This window comes from Protopterus annectens, chromosome 2.part0 (assembly GCF_019279795.1).
Source record: "Protopterus annectens isolate FY-2018-M chromosome 2.part0, PAN1.0, whole genome shotgun sequence".
Classification (NCBI taxonomy): domain Eukaryota; kingdom Metazoa; phylum Chordata; order Ceratodontiformes; family Protopteridae; genus Protopterus; species Protopterus annectens.
This window is the reverse complement of record NC_056728.1, coordinates 1,293,407,218-1,293,427,119: the sequence shown is the minus strand read 5'-3', so window position 1 is coordinate 1,293,427,119 and position 19,902 is coordinate 1,293,407,218. Positions and strand designations below refer to the sequence as shown.

Sequence of the window (19,902 nt, the reverse complement as noted above, 5' to 3'; positions counted from 1 at the left end):
CAATGGAGTTTTTTCCAGTGTCGAGTTGCCAGTCTGGCACCCAACCTTCCACAGAAGGCACACACATGCACGCATTCACACTTAGGGCCAATTTAGAGTATCCAGTCCACCTACAGCATGTCTTTGGGATGTGGGAGGAAACTGGAGCACCTGGAGGAAACCCACACAACCACAGGGATGACATGCAGAATCTGCACAGAAGGCACCCCAGCTGAGGATCGAAATGGAAAACCTGCTGCTGTGAAGCGGCAATGCTAACCACTGCACCACCACAGCTGCCCATTTTATAATATTAATGATAATATTCCTATTATACTTTAGTGTAGAGATACTGTGTATTCTACCAATAATTTTTTCTGCTGATTCACACCTTTCATGAGAATTAAATTTAACATGATATAAAACTGCAACATAGCCTAATGGTGTATGATTTTGTGGCATGCTGTCCATAGAGTTTAAGCTATTAGATTGAAGTATAATTTTATACTTGAATTAATGTGATGTGTATCTTTCAACTACAGGGCTTTAGCACTGCTGACCGCGCTGGGTTTTTTGATGATGCCTTTGCCCTGGCAAGGTAGGTAGAACCTCTGTATACTTTCCTTAGTAATAATTTAACTTCCTCAGCAGTGTGCCTTAAACAAAACAGAGATGCTTCTGTAGAAAAGTCACTATTTGAATAGTAAGACCGACCTTTGCATACCTGCATTCAGTCACTTCCCAAATAATATATCTTTTATTTTTAGAAATGCAGGTTACAAAAATATTAATATAATGCAAATATTATTTTTCAGAACACTGTACTGGTAATATTTTCCATGTCATGTAAATTAAGAAAAATTAAATCAAGTAATGTGTTTTTATCTGATAGTGTCACTAAATAATAAATGCAAATAATTACAGTTTAAAAGCCATGAGAAAGACTTTATTAAACTGATAAAACCCTTAAACCTTACAACTTTCAAGTGGTATAAAAAATAATAAAAAAAAAAACACAATAGTTATTCACATCAAAATAGAACAAGGAGGCAATCAAAGAATAAGTCAGACAGTTTAATCATCCTATTGAATGCTTTTAACTGAGTTCTCTACTCAGCCCATTGGATGAAGTATGTTGTATTGTAAATAAAGTCTCTTTGCAAATTATGTTGCACTGTGAAATAGATGATGCCTCTTTGCTTCTTAAAAGTGTTTTAATGTCAAACTGATATATGCCTGTATTCACAATACCAAATAACACAGTAGCACATAAACATAGATATGAGACATTCGGACAGAAAAAAAATGCAGACTACAGTACATGCCCCTTTCTTTATATTTCTAGAATGTCCCCTAAATGTAGCATTAAACTTTCTTTGCCTGTATACACTTCACTACACAAAGTAATATATGTGTGTGTGTGTGTGTGTGTGTGTGTGTGTGTATATATATATATATATATATATGTGTGTGTGTGTGTGTGTGTGTGTGTAAGTTCATTACGACTAATATTGAAGCACAGAAAATCAAAGAAATAAGGTCAAAACACAGAAGATAGAAGAAATAAGGTTGAAACATAGAACACTGAATACATGACAAACAGATTATATGCAGGGTGTCATTCTGCCCTGCACCCTCACGCCCTTTGCTAATTGTTTATACCAGATCTCAGATCCCAGTACAGGAGGGATAGGCAAAATATCATCTGTACTGCAATCTTGCACAACAAGATACTGGCTTTTTAGTGCTTCTAAAAAAGCAGGAAGCTAAAGGCTTTGACAATCCGTGTTTTAACCATATTTCTTTGTTCTTCCTTGTTCCCCATGAGATGGTTAAATTCTTTCAGATTTCTCAGTCTTTTATAGCCAGAACTGAGGCCATTCTCCAAATGACTGGCTATATAAACACTTTAGATTGAGTAAAGAACCAATTTCACATATATCATTACATGTTGATGATTTACCATATTTCAGCATTACATTTTTAAAGGACAATGCTTCCCAGTATCCCAGTAGATGCCCAAAATTCTTTCAAATTTCTCACTGTTTAAAAAACAGCCCCCCCAAGTGCCTTGGTTGTGAAAGCATTACCATGACCAATGTCCAAACAATGACCATACTATTTCCAAACTGTTTATAACAACTTCTTTCATGACCTGACTTGCTGCATTGTACTTATAAACTATGCAGGACCTGAATTTAATAGAAACGTTTTTCCCTATTATTATTATTACTGAAACCATGCATCAGGGATATACTACTCTCACTTTTTAGTTTATCTCTCGCAAGAATAGGACTGATGCAATTTCACCTAACTTTTGCAGACTTGATATCCAAGATTGCCTTTGGAAAACAGTATGCTAGCAAGTCTGTGGCACTGTGCAGCAAAGGCTTGTTCCCAAAATATCTCATCTAATGTGCTTGTGAGTAGGCAATATTTTCAACTACATGTCTTGGGTAGTAGCTCATAAACAAGTGCACTTTATTTGCATCTAGAGGTTTCTTTATGAGTCACTACATCCAGTAATCTAATTTCATTCTTATAGACTGGATAATCAGTCACTCAAGGATCATAGCAAGTTTCTAATAAAATTGTTTAACTTTGCAATGATACTTCAACACCTCTTAAACAGTGGATTTTAAAGCAATGAATTCATCATCAGGATAATGTCCAAAACAAGATATTAGACATATTTTAATAACTTGGCAGTCTCTGTAGGCTAGGTGCACTCTGAAATATGAAAGCATGTTTGGCACAGCTACTGCAATATCTTAAAAGTTGTATGAACATTGTTTCATGAAACTCATGCATGTTGCTGTTCAAAACACAGACCATTATATAAACTGATGAAATTATGATTACACTTTGACTGGTCATCCAGTGGTCACTGTAACACCACAGTCTAGCTGGGACTAGGCTGTGTCCCTACACTCTAACTAGCCAGCCAACATCAAACTGCAGACATCTATCTGAAGTTAAGACCTCAGCTATGGACTAAGTCAAATGCATAGATCTCAACCTCTTAGAGCAAAAAGAAATATTGGAGCGACTTCAGATGAAAGTACCATCAAGCAGCTATGAGTAGAAGGTTCCAATCTCAGTCTTGATTACTGTAGTAACTCAATTTTGCATGAAATGAAAATGAAGTGTCCCTTATTCTAGTTCAAAGTAGCTTTATTTAGAAATGCATATATGTTGGTAGATGACTGCTATTGATCTGAGTACAAGTAGTGCAAGAACCCGGTTTAAATATCTTCACTAGAGGCTTAAACTAATTATGCATTCAACAGAGGATGTAGCAGTAACAAATTCTATTAGTCAGACTGATAGTACATTCACTAACAGCTTAAATTACTTATACATTCATCAGAGGATACGAAAATAACGAATTCCATTGGACAGAGTGATAGTGATCTAGAAGTGAAAGGACTGAGTAAGGGGAACAAAAAAAGGAGGAGGTGCTAAACTGGACTATGCATGGTGATAGATAAAAACACAGGTTTTTAAAACCTTTTTGAATAAGGAAAGATAGAACAACCTCTTAGAACAAGAAATCTGGACAAAATCTAAACTAAAGGGGGTACAAAGACCCAAAAACAGAAACAGATTTGAAATATTACTCTTACGAATTTAGTAAGTTGCTAGAATAACAGGATGTGTCTTTGCATGCATTTTCTGAAGGATATTAAGTCTGAAATTCAAATGTATGTCATTATTTAGTGACTTGAATCATCAGTGATTTTCCAGAAAACCACAAAGTGACAAGTAACAGACCAAAAGATGAGGCAAAAATCTGTACATTATGGGAAAATCTATACAGTTCAGAGGTATGATCACATGAGCTCAGGTGATCCTTGTTCATTCTAGGTCACAGGGCCTTGCAAGATCCTGGTTGGGTGGGGGCTTGGGAGAAGCAACCTTCATTCTCAAAGCTATGAGCTAACCATGGTTAGATTGATTAAGAGCACCGTTTCTAGTTAGCTAGTTGTTGAGGGAATAAATGGTACCATCGCCCTAATAAGCATCCCCCAGGTGTTTGCTAGTAGACACCTCCCCCATGCCTTCACAGGCTACCAAAGTGTAGGAATGGGGAAAGCTCAAATATTTGCTAGTTGAAGATGAGGTCATGGGACTGGAGTAGCTGAATCTAATTTACATGTAAGAGAGGAGATATACCATTACATAATGCTGTGATTCATACATCTCAGTTTAGCTGAGCTTCATTTGCATAAGAACGGTGTAAATGAGACACAGCTCATACTAATATCCATGCAGTTACTATTTTTACCTGTGGTTAGGTAAGCTTGTTGGTGACTGATTTGGGAAAGTGCAATATAGATAAAAGCAAGGTAACAAACCCATTCATCTATCCACAACCTCTTCTCCCATTTTTGTACATGGGGACAGGGTGTCACTTCAACAGTGACAATCATCTAGACCCAAGGTTCACACCAGTGGTTGATGGAATTAGTTAAATTCAATTTAGTTATGAATATTAGTGAGAGAAGGAATGTTTTGTAGTATAAATTGCAGTAGACGTGCATTTTGATTTGAGTGACAGGAGTGGGAAAGTGCTAGGTGTCACTTTTTGTGAAAGACAGCATTTCTAATGTTTACATAAAATGTTAGGGATAAAAACATTGTACATTGTGACATGATCAATGTGTAAATGATAGATGTTTGTATTAGTCCACTGCTTTACAGCTTTTTACCCATCCCTTAGGATGCCTGATTTTTGTAATAAAATAATTTGTTACAGTGCAGTTAATTGGCATGTGTCGAAGTATGCTTTACTTTTCATAGATTCGTAATTAAGTACTAGGCTAGTTGTACATTCAAGGCCATTTGAAAACTAGCTACTTTCCCTTCCAAAGATTCAAATCAAACCCTGTACCTTTTGTTGTGAGGTAACCACCCTAACCATTACACCAACCCCCAGCTTTACTGAATTATTGACATAATATGCTAGTATAACTCTACACTTAACATAGGCATTACAACTAAAACTCTGTCTTCTTTCATTATGCTACTGCAGGCCTGCTTTTGCAGTAAACTTAGATGTCAGGACTTGCAATCTGTAGTCGTACATTTGGGTTGGATGATGTTTTCACTGCTGTGTTGTTGGACTGGTGAGCAGGTTTCATGCATGTTACTCTGGTTTCACTAGAGACATAAACATATGTTTTTCAGGCAATGACATGATGCAGCAGCAGGGTTCTAGACTAAGGAGGGACAACTTCAGCCTTGAAGAGAGCCACGTTGTCACTGAGGATCTCATGGCATATGGCAAACATCATTTAGGCAAAGGGGGGGGGGGCAAAACAAGCTGAGAGAGCTAAGGTGTGGAACCAAGTGGTTTGGGATTTAAAAGCAGTTGGGGTACCACACATTGACACAGTTCAGAAAAACAACCAATGACATTGTGGGATGTGCCAGAGCAAAGGCTAGCCAGAAGGTAGCTGCCCACAGCAGTACCAGTGGGGAACCTCCAGTACTGATCCCTTTAACAGCTGATGAGGAGTACCTTCTCTCCATATGAGGAGATGACTGACACTGATCAGGATGCCACAGGCTTAATCAGAGATAGTGTGGGACACCAGCAGACACACTTATCCAGTCAATAAGTTTAGTGCATCCTCGATGGCAAAATCACATACTCAAAAATACTGGAGAGGATAGCTGTGTACTTGTAACACATGACATTTCTTATCAACAGGTGCCACCTCCATTTCTTTCATGCAGGAAAATGGCAAGAGTTTGCATGGTAAGTGCACTCATCAACTACTTATAATAAGTCAGTACTCTGGCCCTAGGTCTCAGTAGCCATGTCATCACTTATTCCTTTATAGGGTTAGAAGCAGAAACTAGTAGGTTCACTATGCCAGCACAGCAGGCTGATGTTGGCAGCAGAATGGCAGCTGATTATGATGTCATAATCGTCATATTTATGACACAGCCAGGGAACCATGGTGCAATTCAGCAAGTGTATTGGCAGGTTCAAGCACCCCACAGCAGGTACATAATTCTGCAGGCACGACACAAGCTCACAGATTCAAGTAGATGGGGACATTGCATTCCAGGCCATACAGAGTGGAACCCCAGGTAGTTCAACACTGGTATTTCCTTAACCACAGGAACACATTCAGAAAGACTGTACCATCTCATAGGTAGCATTGTCTACTGTAATGCTTGTGCAAAGAGGTGAAATGTGAAGGCACATGTCACAGATAGTTCCAGACACATGGAAAGCCTTGAGTGGTCAGCAGCAGATGTGCCGGGACATTGTTCAGCTGCAGTCCACTGCCACAGAGAGTTAGCTAGGGAAGGCCAGAGTACTGCAACATGTACATGAGGATTCCTCCAGTACATGTGAATGGTAGACAGCAAGAATAATGCCATGATCACATTCATGCACAGTATGGTGGCACATGAACAGCAGGCATCGCCTTTTCTATACACATACTAGTCAAGACCTTCCAGACTCAATCTGGAAACACTGGTGGACAGGGAAGAGGCCAGGACACTGTCTGGATACATGGTCCAGAATAGGACACACTCCACTTGATTCTTAGGAAAGTACTGGAAAAAAAGTGCATGTGCTGGGAGTGGGGAATAACCCAGAAGATGGCAGCTAGGCCTCATCAGCATTCATTTGGATATAGCAGAACATCCCAGTTGAGATCTTGATCATGCAGCAATGAAAAATGAGTGTCTGTACAATCACCTGTGTCTAGTAGGTCATGTCATCACTGCAAGTCAGTAGTAAGCATATGTGCTAGCACTTCCTTATGATGAAGGGCATCATTACCCACACTATTCTTAGGAGAAAGTGTGTATGACATGTCTGACCTATTATAGGTCAGGATATACAATGCTACTACTGAAAATATCACAAGGTACAAACTGAGCAGTGTTTCTTTGACATGACGAGTGTTACTGTTTAAAATGAAAGAAAAGTTTAAAAAAATAAATAAGAAAACAGGAGGGGATCTAAAGAATATGATGCAGAAACTCTCTTAGAGAGTTGGTTGTGTAGCTGGTATCACCTGGAAAAGACAAGAAAGAAAGGTGAGGGGAGAAATACAACAAGGGAAGGGTGGTTTAGTACTAATACCCTTTCCAAACTTTACATAATGACATAAATATAGTTAAAATGTTTACCTACAAACAAGGTGACCACTGGATTACCATGCAGGATTAGAGGACAGAGTAAGCTTGTGTGCCAGGTATGAGACTCATGGACAGTTTCAGTATGCCGGGCTACACATTGGTAATTCACCCCCATGTATCACACACTACTTGGAAGTTGATGAACAGTAGCCCTTCCTATTTCTCTAATGCCACCTCCATGGTGCAGGTAGGGGCCTAATGGCAAAACAGATGCAGTCTGTTGCACCAAGCACTTCAGGGAAACATGCCAGCTGATAGAGGGCACTTCAGAGCTACCAAAATGTTGTCAGTATCATAGTGCCAGTTATTAATTAAATCAGACTGTTGCAGATTTTTATAATAGCGTCTATTGATGGGACAATAAAAAGAATCTCATATTTTTGTGCCGATATGAAAAAAGCAGTATTTTTACTTGAAAAGCAGTTTTCTATTAAGGAAGTGTATATGTTTACTTCCTCATATCAAAATTACACAAAACTTACAGAATAAAACATGTAGCAGTATCTGTAGTAAACATCATGCTAATTTTCTCCCACTAACACTAACTGTTCACTCATAATGCTACAGTGTTCTGAAAGCCAAAGCAAATGACAAAATAATTTAATGACCCTCTCAGTGTTAAGTAAAGTAATATTAATAGTGTGCATGTCCTCTTTTCTTAGAGCTAATCTTCTTGACTATGGGATAGCATTGAACCTAACTCAGTACCTGACAAAGGAAAATGACTACATGACATGGCACAGAGTATCGTCTGCTTTATCGTACATCCGAACTATGCTCGAAGATGACCTGGAGCTTTATCCTAAGTTTCAGGTAAGGTCATGCTTTACAGACAGGACAGAGCACTGTCGAGTGCTTTGACTGAGAGTAATAAGGATGAATGCCACACACTTCTGAGTTGTTGCAAGAATAATAATTGTTTAATGTTACTGCTTATGAACTAAAGTAGATGACAGTGCATACGGGTGAATGTGTGTGCATGTGCACATGTACAAGAACATACATAAATACAAATTTTTTAGACATGGGCAGTAATGCCCTTCTAGCATATCAATATACAATAGCAGTCATCCCATAATAAGTGTCAAAGTTGCTCTTAAATATATCTAACCTAGTGCTTATATTTCTAGAATTTGGTAGCCTATTAAAGGCATTAGTTGCTCTGTCAGAAAACCAGTTAGTACATTTCTCATTCCTATATCAACTGCTACACAGGTTGCTGGATGACCCTCTACTATTCTCTGATAAACTCAAACAGTCCCATAGGTAGTTGTCCCTAAATGTTCTACAGAACTGAATAAGGTATCCTTTAAATATCTGTATGAGACATTGTACAATTTCAGATATTTTAATCTTTCATAATAACTGAAACGTTTTCATCCATGGATGCCCTTGGCACATTTCTGCTGTTGTTGTTGTGTCTTTCAGCTTATCCCGGTTAGGCGTCGCCACAGTGGAACTGCGGTCCGCTAATGTTTGGTAGTGGATTTTTACGTGCCGAGTTACCAGCCCTGACGCACAACCTTCAATGAAGGCACACCCACTCATGCATGCCTCCACACAAAAGATGCTCTAGCTGAGAATCGAACGGGACAACGTCTTGCTGTGAGGCGACAACGCTACCGCAGCACCATTTCTGCTGTATTCCTTCTAATTTACTCAGGCTAGCTGTCTTATATTATTATTTCATATCTTAGTTTGTGTCTAATGTAACTTGCAAACAATATAATAATTTCTGACTTTTTAAACTTTATATATATTTTTGTCAGCCTATAGCTTTATAATTAATATTAACCAATCAGTTGATAGGATCAGAAAAACATATCAAACTTGGGACTACCCAAGTCCTTAAATGATTCCTCAACTTACATCACCGTTTTATTAATGCACTAAGGTATTGCAACTGGGCTCTCTTAGCAACCCTCACACTAGACAAAGCAGTGGAGTACTTCAGTTCCACCTTTTAAAACATATTAAATCAGATGGCCCCCTCATGTACAATTAGAATAAAAACCAACTCAGCCCCATGGCTCTCTAAAAACACAAGAACCTTTCTCAAACTTAGGGATAAAGCTTGGGATATATGGTATCACAATAAGACCAATCACAACAGGCAGATCTTCCTCGAATGATGTAATAAAGCAAAAAACAGATAAGGCAAGATAAGAAAAATCACTACACAGAGCTACAAGTAAAACATACCACTAACCCCAAAATTTTTGGGCAGCTGTCAAATAAGTATTTCAACCAGGCAAACCCACTAACCCCTCCCCCCGATGTAAGAAGAGATAATATAGAGATAGCTACCCAATTTAAAAACTATTTCACTTCTTCCATCCTTAACCTAACTAGCAACAGCCAGCCTTGCACTCTCCCGCAATCAGTCAGCAACCCAAACTCATACCCTCCATTCACTCTCAAACCAGTTCCTACCAACACAATATACAACCACCTTACTAAACTAAAACCTACCACTTTGGCAATCAGCAAACTCCCTGCAGAGTACCTCAAAATTACCTCTAGTGCTATAGCTTACCCCATCTCGATACTTATCAATAAATCAGTCTGTCAATGAACATACAATTCCAGCCCTTTGGAAAACCTCCTACATAATACCGTTACACAAAGGTGGTCCCGCAACCGAACTTACCAACTACCGCCCCATAGCAATCTTATCCCCCCTATCAAAAATCCTTGAAAAATGTATTCATTCTCAGCTGATGATACATTTACTTACAAAGAGTCTCCTCACCAACACCTAACATGGCTTTCGTCCATTCCATAGCACCACCACAGCACTCATATCATTCACCAACACTGTCAATCAATATAGGAACCAAGGAAACCTAGTGTCTGTCACAATCCTTGATCTGTCCAAAGCATTCGATACAGTATCCCACAGCAAACTACTTACTATCTTAGCCAAATTCATCCTAAACAACCTCTCATTGCTCTGGTTTCAAGACTACCTATCCAACCGCCAACAAGCATTTAAGTGGCATAATTCCCTCTCCCCCCCTTCTTCCAGTAACCATAAGTGTACCACAGGGATCCATATTGGGACCCCTACTATTTAGTATCTTTTCAAACACCCTCCACGCCGCCACCCAGCAAGAAACAATAGTCCAATATACAGATGATACTACACTGATTTGCTCAGCTGCCACACTCCAAACACTCCAGACTAAAACCCAGGAGTCCTTCTCCAATATCAAAATCTGGTTAAAAAGCTCACAACTAAATACTTAACCCCCAAAAGACTCAACTTATGCTTTTCCACCCTTCCAAAACTATTGACTTTTCTGCTCTTTTCTATATCAATTCTGCCAGTAACACACAAATCTCCCCAGTGTCACAAGCTACACGTCTTGACAAAAACCTAAAGTTTGACAAACATATAGCACAAACCATATCCAAAGTCCATAAAAACTTGGAACCCTATACCTCTGCTAAACTATCTAACCAAAAACACCAAAATTACTATATCCACAACTCAACTTCTCTACATTGCTTTATGCATCCCCTGTATTAACAAACCTTAACAAGACAGACCTACACAAATTGTCCATGTGCTATAATAAAATAGCTAGATTCACGACCAGCTCTAATTTCCGGTCCCAGCACTGTCACTCACTAAAACAATTAGGTTGGCTAGAACTCCCCAATTTACAAAACTATAACCAACTCACCATGGCTCATTATTTGCTGTACCACCCAAACAAGATTCCTGATCTCTCAGGCTTACTCATTCACAATTCTGCTCGCCAACTAAGATCTACAAACAAAGCCCTTCTTGAAGTAGCTAAGTGTAGACACAGTGCTGGTAAATCCCTCTACTCCTACACAGTTGTTAAAATCTGGAATTCTCTTCCACCAGATATCAGATTGCAAATTAGCTGTCCCACCTTTAAAACCCAATTAAAAGCCCACCTCAATCTCATCTGACAATGTACCTGTACTGACCATGGCTAGTCCTACTACCACCATTCAGATAAATCTTCTTCTGGCACTACTCAAAGGTCAAACACATAGGAAAAAACCTACCACAATTGTTTGTGTCTTTCAGCTTTTCCCGGTTAGGGGTCGCCACAGCAGAACTCCGGTCCGCTAATGATTGGCAGTTGATTTTTATGTACCGGCTTACCAGGCCTGACGCACAACCTTCAACGAAGGTATGCCCATTCATGCATGTCTCCACGCAGAAGACACTCTAGCTGAGAATCGAACCGGACAGCATCTTACTGTGAGGCGACAATGCTACCGCAGCACCACCACCACATTTATTTTTAAATATATGCATATAACTGTATATATTATTACTACACTTTCTTACTCAAATACATTATATTTTCTGTTTTACTACTGTACACTCTATATTGTACACTTCTGTAAATTCTCATCATACTATGCTATGATATACTATTGTTTGCTCTATTAATTTGCCCTCATGTCTGACTCTCTCTCTCTCTCTCTCTCTCTCTCTCTCTCTCTCTCTATATATATATATATATATATAGTTTACTATCATTTTACTGAATATGACATAAATGCCAAATTCAAAATTCCCTACAGCTCTGGACCTAGGCACAAGCATTAACATGGGCTGAAAAGGGGCGAGATTTGTCAGTCAGAACTATTGTTTTTTGGCATTGTCATCGCTCGGTTTTTGGACTTTGCACAAGTTGGAGTCGACAGAGTGTGATTCTGTTAAATGATAGTAAATATATATATATATATATATATATATGTGTGTGTGTGTGTGTGTGTGTGTGTGTGTGTGTATCTATCCATATATATATATATATATATATATATATATATATATATATATATATATATATATGTATAGAGAGAGAGAGAGAGAGCACCCCCACACCCCCCTACTTTAATATTCCAACTCCGAGATCGCACTACAGTGGGGTAAGGGAAATATCCTGTTTACCGCTATATCCGGTAGCGCTAAACAGGAGATTTCCCATACCTTACCTGCAATGCCAACACTCAGATGGCACACACACACACACACACACACACACACACACACACACACACACACACACACACACACACACAACATGCAGGGCACCTTGCTTCCCTACATACACACCCAACATTCCATAATCTCACTTACCTGGCACATCCACTTTAAAACTTCGATGTTCTGAACATCGATGTTCTGGTCTCAATTATCAGAACGTCGATGTTCTGAACATTTGATTATTTAAAGTGAACATATATATATATATATATATATATATATATATATATATATATACACACACATTAATACCTTCTACATATCATGATAATTAAGCAAGTAGCACATTCTTAGCATTATGTTCTTTTATCAAATGAGTATAGTAGTGAGCTGTTTTTGTGTGTGTGTGTGTGTGTGTGTGTGTGTGTGTGTGTGTGTGTGTGTGTGTGTGTGTGTGTGTGTGGTGTGTGTGTGTGTGTGTGTGTGTGTGTGTGTGTGTGTGTGTGTGTGTGTGTGTGTGTGTGTGCGTGCGTGTGTGTGGGCGTGTGTGTGTGTGTGTGTGTGTGTGTGTGTGTGTGTGTGTGTGTGTGTGTGTGTGTGTGTGTGTGTGTGTGTGTGTGTGTGTCTGTTTACCAGGGCTGATGTCAGTTTAAGGAAAGTTGATTTAAAAATGCTATGTATTTTTTTCATTTCTCTTATTACTTTTTGCTAGTGACATCTTTGGTCCACAAAATGTATGCAACATTGCAACCAATTTTCTCTTATAAATGCAAATGAGGATTAAGAAGGAAATGCATGAATCTGTTTGAAGATATAACTTCTTGCATCTCCTGTGCTAAAGGTCCTAAATCGCAGAGATAGAAAGAAAACAGAGATTAAAATGCAGACTTTTAAGAGATGTACATTGGCTTACTATTAATTGGTGCAGCCCTTGTCCTTTACTGTTGACAGAACTGGTTTAATCACTTCTGTTGTGGGAAAGCAAGAAAAAAAAAACTTAGGAATAAGCTAATGCAATGATTTTAGGCAAAAGGAAATACTTTCATAGTTTTTTGGAACAGAACTGACTTCAAATAAATATGAGTCTGGCCTTTGTCCTATTTGTTTTTCTTGGAAGATATTGAGGTTACCACTTCCCTGTAAGTTTGCCATCTGCAGTTTCTGTCTGTCTGCCCCTACTGTCATACATGATGTGATTAACTCCATGCCTAGCTGTTTGTAACAGCATGCGCACAAGGTACTATACGGTCAAAGTCATTTTCTATTAAGACATCAGTAAGAATGCATTTAAACACAGCCATGTTCTGATTCCCTATCACCTTTTCAGTCCAGATAAGCTTTGACCAAATGTACCTGAAAAGGATTCCCACGCAAGACTCTAACTGGAGTGGCCTGTCCAAGCAAGCGTGCTGTTGTCTGACCACTGCAGGTTTGAGTATGATTATGTCTTAGGCTGCATCCTTTTTAGCAATGACCTCCTTTCCCTCTACTAGGATAGAATACAGACTTTTGAGATAGGTTAGCTGTGTTCTCTGCTCAACCCACCACTGTCATAGTGCTACTCTTATATGGTGGTCCCTGAGATACCCCCCCCCCAGTAGATAATTACACCATGCGTGCCTTATTTGGTTACATCTGAATCATTTAACCCCAGTTTCTGGGTGTGTACCAGAAACTGTGGCTAACACTTTTTTTCTTGTGTAACCTGTTCTGATTGCCTAGGCTATTCTTGTAGATTCCCTTATAACCATGTATGGTACTTGGGATCCCTGTCTTATTCATCAGCACCCTGATAGATAGCTAGTGGTCATCTTCCCTGTTCAGCTCCTCAGCAGTGTTTCACCCCATATCTACCAAACAAATTACTGAGGAGTTGTTCCTTGACCAAAATATCTGTAAGCATTTCAGGTGTAATGTCCTTACATCTGCTCAACCATCTGTGAAGATGAGTATTGATTTCTGCAACATATTCACTTACCCTTTCATTTGCCTTTCTTCTATAATTTTTAAATTTCCTTCTCTATACTTTTGAGAGAAATTAGAAGAAAGAAAAACACTTGCACAAAAAAATTGTCAAAAGCTTCAAATAAAAATAAACGTGTTCATTAATATGGTCTATATTAAAATATCGACATCTTAAAATGTTGACTCTCACTTGTTCGACACGAAAATGTCAAACTCCAAGGTTCCCAAACAGCCAAATCACTGATTTCTTTCCAATGGAAAGAAACTGGTTGGCCGTTCTGTTTCACCTGCCCTTTCTCTGACTGTAGTGCGGTCCCGGAGTTAGAATATTTAGTTGGGGGGGGGGGGGTGTGGAGGGCACAAATATGTTTGTTTTTGTGTGGCATTGGTGTTTGGCCATTCGGGAACCTTGGAGTTCAACATTTTCTTGTTGAACAAGTGAGATTCGACATTTCAGGATGTCGATATTATAATATAGACCCCATTAATATAACAGATCTGTGAAAAATATTACATAGATGAAGAAACTATGTGTCTGGAAAATAAGCAACAGAGGAAGCGCAAAAATATAAAGAATAAAACCTAGAGATTTTTGAAAGGAAAAAACATGGACATGGGAAAGAAAATAGATCTGATATGGTATAATGCTTATGCAAAGGAGAAAGCCAAACTAATCAATACAAAAAAGCAGCTCCGAAGATATTTGAAGAGAAATACAAAGAAATAGGAAATGTACAACAGTGGATAGATAAGGTAGAAGTTAAACAAATAAAAACTGAAGTCAAAGATTATCTGCAAAGTGAAGCATTTAGTGCAGAAAATCCAGCATCAGTAATTTTGCAACATGTTGAAACAATAAGTCCCCAGATTAAGGAGTAGCAAGTGGAATGAGAGGTATGTGAAGTATGGACATGGAAAAGTGATTTGGTATAGAGCAATATTTATGTAAAGGAAAAAGCAAAACGAATCAATATAAAAAAGCAGAACCAAACATATTTGATAAGAAATACAGGCAAAGCCACCCAGACATGAAAACTTTCACAATACAAAAAAATAAGAAACTAAGTGAGGAATTAGAAAAGAGGATTAGTAAATAAAAAGAATAAGTTGAGCTAATAGAAAAGTTATGGATTCTTTGCAAAGTGAAGGATTTAATGTAGAAAATCTAATAAAGATAATGCCACGGTATGATAGAACAATGAGTTCCCTGGTTGTAGAGAGGTACATGGAGCAGGAGGCATCTGAAATCTTTTTACATGGTGATACTCCAGAGCCTTCTGGAGGAGAATGGTACAAACGTTCAGTTGAAGCTGCACAGCTAGGGAAGGAGAAGGAAAAAGCAACCACTGTGACAAAGGTAATTTTGTAAATTGATGTGCCATTGAGGTTATGCCACAAGAAGATGTTCTGGAACTTTCTGTAGAATACTCACAGGAAATGAGGAATGAAAAAGGTGCTCCCAGTCTAGGAGAAAATGATCTAAGGGAATAGTTGTTTGATTTAATGCAATTCAATAGATATATTAAAATTAATGAATGAAACAGATTACCAAAAGCAAATGAGACCCAAAATGTCAGAAGTTTGGTAAAACAGAATAACACAGTAATTAGGACTAGTTAGAGAAATTATGTGAAATAACATAAATAAAAAGTATATAATAGTGTGCAGCTAAATTAATAACAGATAAAGTCTTACCACAAAAAGGAGAGAGCAAAAATGGGAAGAAAGGGAAGAAATAAAGTGCTAAGCATGGAAGCATTGAATAGAAAAAAACTACAAAGCAGTTAAGACAAGAAATGTCACTGTTAGAAGAATATAGCAGAGGGAACAGATCATCAAAAATACTTAGAAAGACAGACAAGCATGGTAAAAGCAATGCATAGCATCAAAACCGACTAGCATCTAACATACACTATTGCAAAAATATAAGCTAAACATATCAACATACATAGAAACACGATATGCAGACAAACATAAAGGAAAAGTACAAAATAAGCAATTCATTGATGACCCAAAAACGTTTATAGAAAACTTGGAAATAGAACAACAGGAATATAAACACCATCAAAAAAAGGAAGAAATAGATACATATGGTAGAAATATTTATGAAGATCCCATGGGACACAATAAAGATGCTGAATGGATAGAAAATTGAAAAGAAAGAGAAAGGGGTTCTAATGCAAAGGATAATTAAGCAAAGCTCTTAACTGGAAACCCCAGAACAAATATACCTAAATTTTGGCTAAAAATATTAACATCTTTGCACAAAGATTTAGCCCTGAGTAAAAATTGCTCATATGCACATCCTGAAGGGACACCAGCCTGACTAACAGCAGGAAAACAATGCTCTTTCTTAAGAGTGAGCCTGTAAGTCATCCTAAAAACTATTAACAATAACTTATATTCTAATGATATACAAATTATATACTGGAATTCATGCTGACAGAGTATATCGTCATTTAGAAAAAAAAATAAAAATTTTGGCAATAGAACAAAAGGGTTACAAAAGATAGTCATATGGAACAAAAGTTCATTGAATGATGAATAAAACAATGATAGAGACTTGTAAAAAGAAGAAGACTCTAAGTATGGTATGGACAAATTACAAAAAAGCATATGACAGCATCTCACTACATTGATAAAGGAATGGTTACAGATGTATATGATAGGGTTTATATTAGATAACCGAAAGAGCAAGTCAGCGAACGCCCACATGAGTGAAAACACCGGGAATCAAACTCCTTATTGTGGGGGGCTGCACCTCCCCACACCCCCCACTAACTATATATTCCAACTCTGAGGTCACACTACTGTGAGGAAAGGGCAAATATCCCACTCTTCTCTGTACCCCGACCCCACAAACACCCTTTCGATTCCTGGCATTTTCGCTCATGTGAGCGTTTGCTGACTTGCTCTTTCGGTTATCTAATATAGATCCATAAGATACACCCTACATTGATCAAATACATTACAACAAGCATGAAACAGTGGCAAACCACTTTGCAGTTAAGCTATGACAAACAGCAAATTATTATCCTAAAGATAAAAATTCAAAGGGGGATATTCCAGGGTGATTCTTTGTCACCACTGCTGTTTTGTTTTGTCCTTAACCCATTAAGCTGTTTACATAAGATAATAGGCCATGGTTACAATCTGGCTCCCAGAAAGCAACCTTTTTTATGACTTCCCATCTACTTTTTGTGGACAACTTAAAGCTGTATAGTTCATCACATGAGGATATGAAAGCACAACTGCAAGTGGTTAAAACTTTCTCAGATGATATAAAAATGTCATTTGATACATTTGCAAAAGCAATGTTTAAAGCAGGAAACCTGTAGCACCAACAAAACATCAGTCTGGGACAAGAATGTGATATACAGGAACATAATTATATAAATATTTGGGAAATGATGAAGCCTCGGCAACAAAACATGAGCAAACACACATAAAACTGAATAAGGAATAGAAGACTAAAACTAATAATGAAAACTGCGTTGACATCTAGGAATAAAGTCCAAGCTATATACAAATTTGCTTTTCCTGTTCTAATGTATCTGTTTTGGGGTGATTGACTGGCCCTAAAAGGTATTGGGTCAGTTAGACAGGAAAACAAGAAAAATACTTCATGCTTATCATACGATGTATAAAAATCAGTGTATACCAAGATTATATATTCCTCTTTCTGAAGGAGGTATGGGTCTCATCAAAACTGATTACATGAGTAGATCTGCAGTCACAGGACTGCATACATATCTGCTGACCTCACCAGGTCCAAACATGGTGAAAATTTTAAAACACGAGGAGAAGAAGTCTAAGATGTCTTCCATGCTTAGTTTAGCAGAAGTATAGCAGTGTAAAGCAGGAATGAAAATTAAACTAGAATTAGACAAAAAGAGAAGGAAAGAGATGTGGAAAAGGCATAAATATGGTGGCAAGTCTAGAGATCTCCTGGAATGACCTCACGTCAATCAGGATTTGATGCAGGAATGGTTAAGGAGAGATGAACTGAAACCAGAAGATGAGAAGTTACTAATGGTGACCCAGGGCAATACACTACTTACACGTTGGTTTACAAAGTCCATTGAACATGTGGGAGAAACAGACAAATGCAGATTCTGTTGCTGCTGGCGTGATACACTCATGACAGAGGGACTACATATGAAAATGCACAATAATGTGGCAAGACAATTGTATTGGAGATTGTGTAAACACTACAATATTGAAGTAGTTCAGAAGCATTTGAAATATGAAACACAAAGTGTTGTAGTAAATGACAAACAGTTCATAAAAATTAATTTGAGAAAACCAGATATTGTGGTCCAGAAAAAAAAAAAAGAAGCACTGATCATTGAAATTGCTACAGTCAGCGATTACAATATCTTGTATACAGAGAGATTCAATCATAAAATACAAAGATTTGCAGGCAGAAGCAAGATCAGTGTGGGAGAAGGATGCATAGACGATTCCAATAGCAGGAGGAGTAATGGATCTAAGAAAAATAATCTACATAGTCATATTTAGGTATGCTACAGATACATGTAACTCTGCATGGATTACAGAAAGAGTCAGTTCTGGGCATGTTCCGTGTGCTGCAAAGAGCACTTTTGGCTAACATCAAAGGCTGAAACAATACTACATTTCATAAAATTTAATTATACCCTCACTTAGGAATGGAATCCATTCCCATCATGGTAATGGAAATCCAAGTGTCTTAGAGAAATTTAAACCATGAGGAAAACATTTTGCATGGACCTGGGCTTCTAAGGTATGGCTTTCTCCTCCCCATAACTCACATGCCCCTGGCCAAGGGTGATCATCTTTTGTTTATGCTGATGCTACATCTCTTTTTCTACTGCCTCCAGCTGCTCCATTCTCTCTGCTACTGCAGATTATTTACGTTTCATCTCCAGTGCCAATCTCTGTAATTCCAGCTGTGTATTGAGGTCCTCCTTGCATGAAACAGATTGTTTTTTTTGCCTGCCTCATGCACCTCTGCTGCACAGCAACAGATCCTGCTACCTGCCTCCTGCACCTCCTGCACTCCAACAGATCCTGCCATAATGTCTCCTGACTGCCTTCCAGACACAAACGAAATTGACATAGTCCCATATTTTGACATACAAGCATGCTGCATTCCTGTTACTTTGAGCTCTTTTGCCACTAATATTTTAGCGTTGTTCTCAGACAAGATAATTGTCTTTCTGTTTTCTTAAACTAAATTGAATAAAAAATCAAAAAAGCTCTTGTACACATGCAAACTTTCATGCTTTGAGGATAGCAGAAGAAGAAAAAAATTGCAAATTAATAGAGTACGGAGGGACTAGAAGGCAGTAATTGCAGAGGTTTCATTCATAAAATAATTGCTAAGTGGACACATAAAAATGAAGAAGACATCCATCTGGAACAGACCCACAGAATGGCTTAGATCTCAGTGGAGGAAAGACAAAGAAGTCATTTTGCAGCATATAGCAATAAAGAAAAAATACTAACCCTTTTATGGAAAACAGGTTAAAGACTGACATCCAGGGACAGTAATGTATATCTAGGTTGAGATTTCTTGGCACAAACAAGACAGTGTGCAGTCTTCATTCCAGTTCAAAGGCTATGCATAATTAAAGGGGTCAGATAAAAGACAATGTATCCTGTCACAACAAAACTGTTTTTTACATTTGGGGGCAAAGATCTTCCCATCCTGCAAGGATGCACAGAAAGAACCTAAAAAGAGAAAGTAGTTACAGGGAGACACAAATATTTCTTGGCCCTAACAAGAAGCTTCATGGGCAGATGAACAGAGAGTATTAAAAATGTTC

At 38.1% G+C, this 19,902-nt stretch overlaps 1 protein-coding gene across 2 annotated transcripts in view; it reads left to right on the top strand.

Annotated features, from left to right (window-relative positions):
• The window catches only part of LOC122793449 (glutamyl aminopeptidase), a 792,963-nt gene that overhangs the window by 615,670 nt on the left and 157,391 nt on the right, over window positions 1–19,902 (top strand). For both annotated transcript variants that reach the window (XM_044061461.1, XM_044061462.1), the window contains exons 14-15: window positions 522–577; window positions 7,812–7,962. In XM_044061461.1, coding sequence (XP_043917396.1) covers window positions 522–577; window positions 7,812–7,962 — 207 coding nt within the window. The remainder of the gene's footprint in view (window positions 1–521; window positions 578–7,811; window positions 7,963–19,902) is intronic.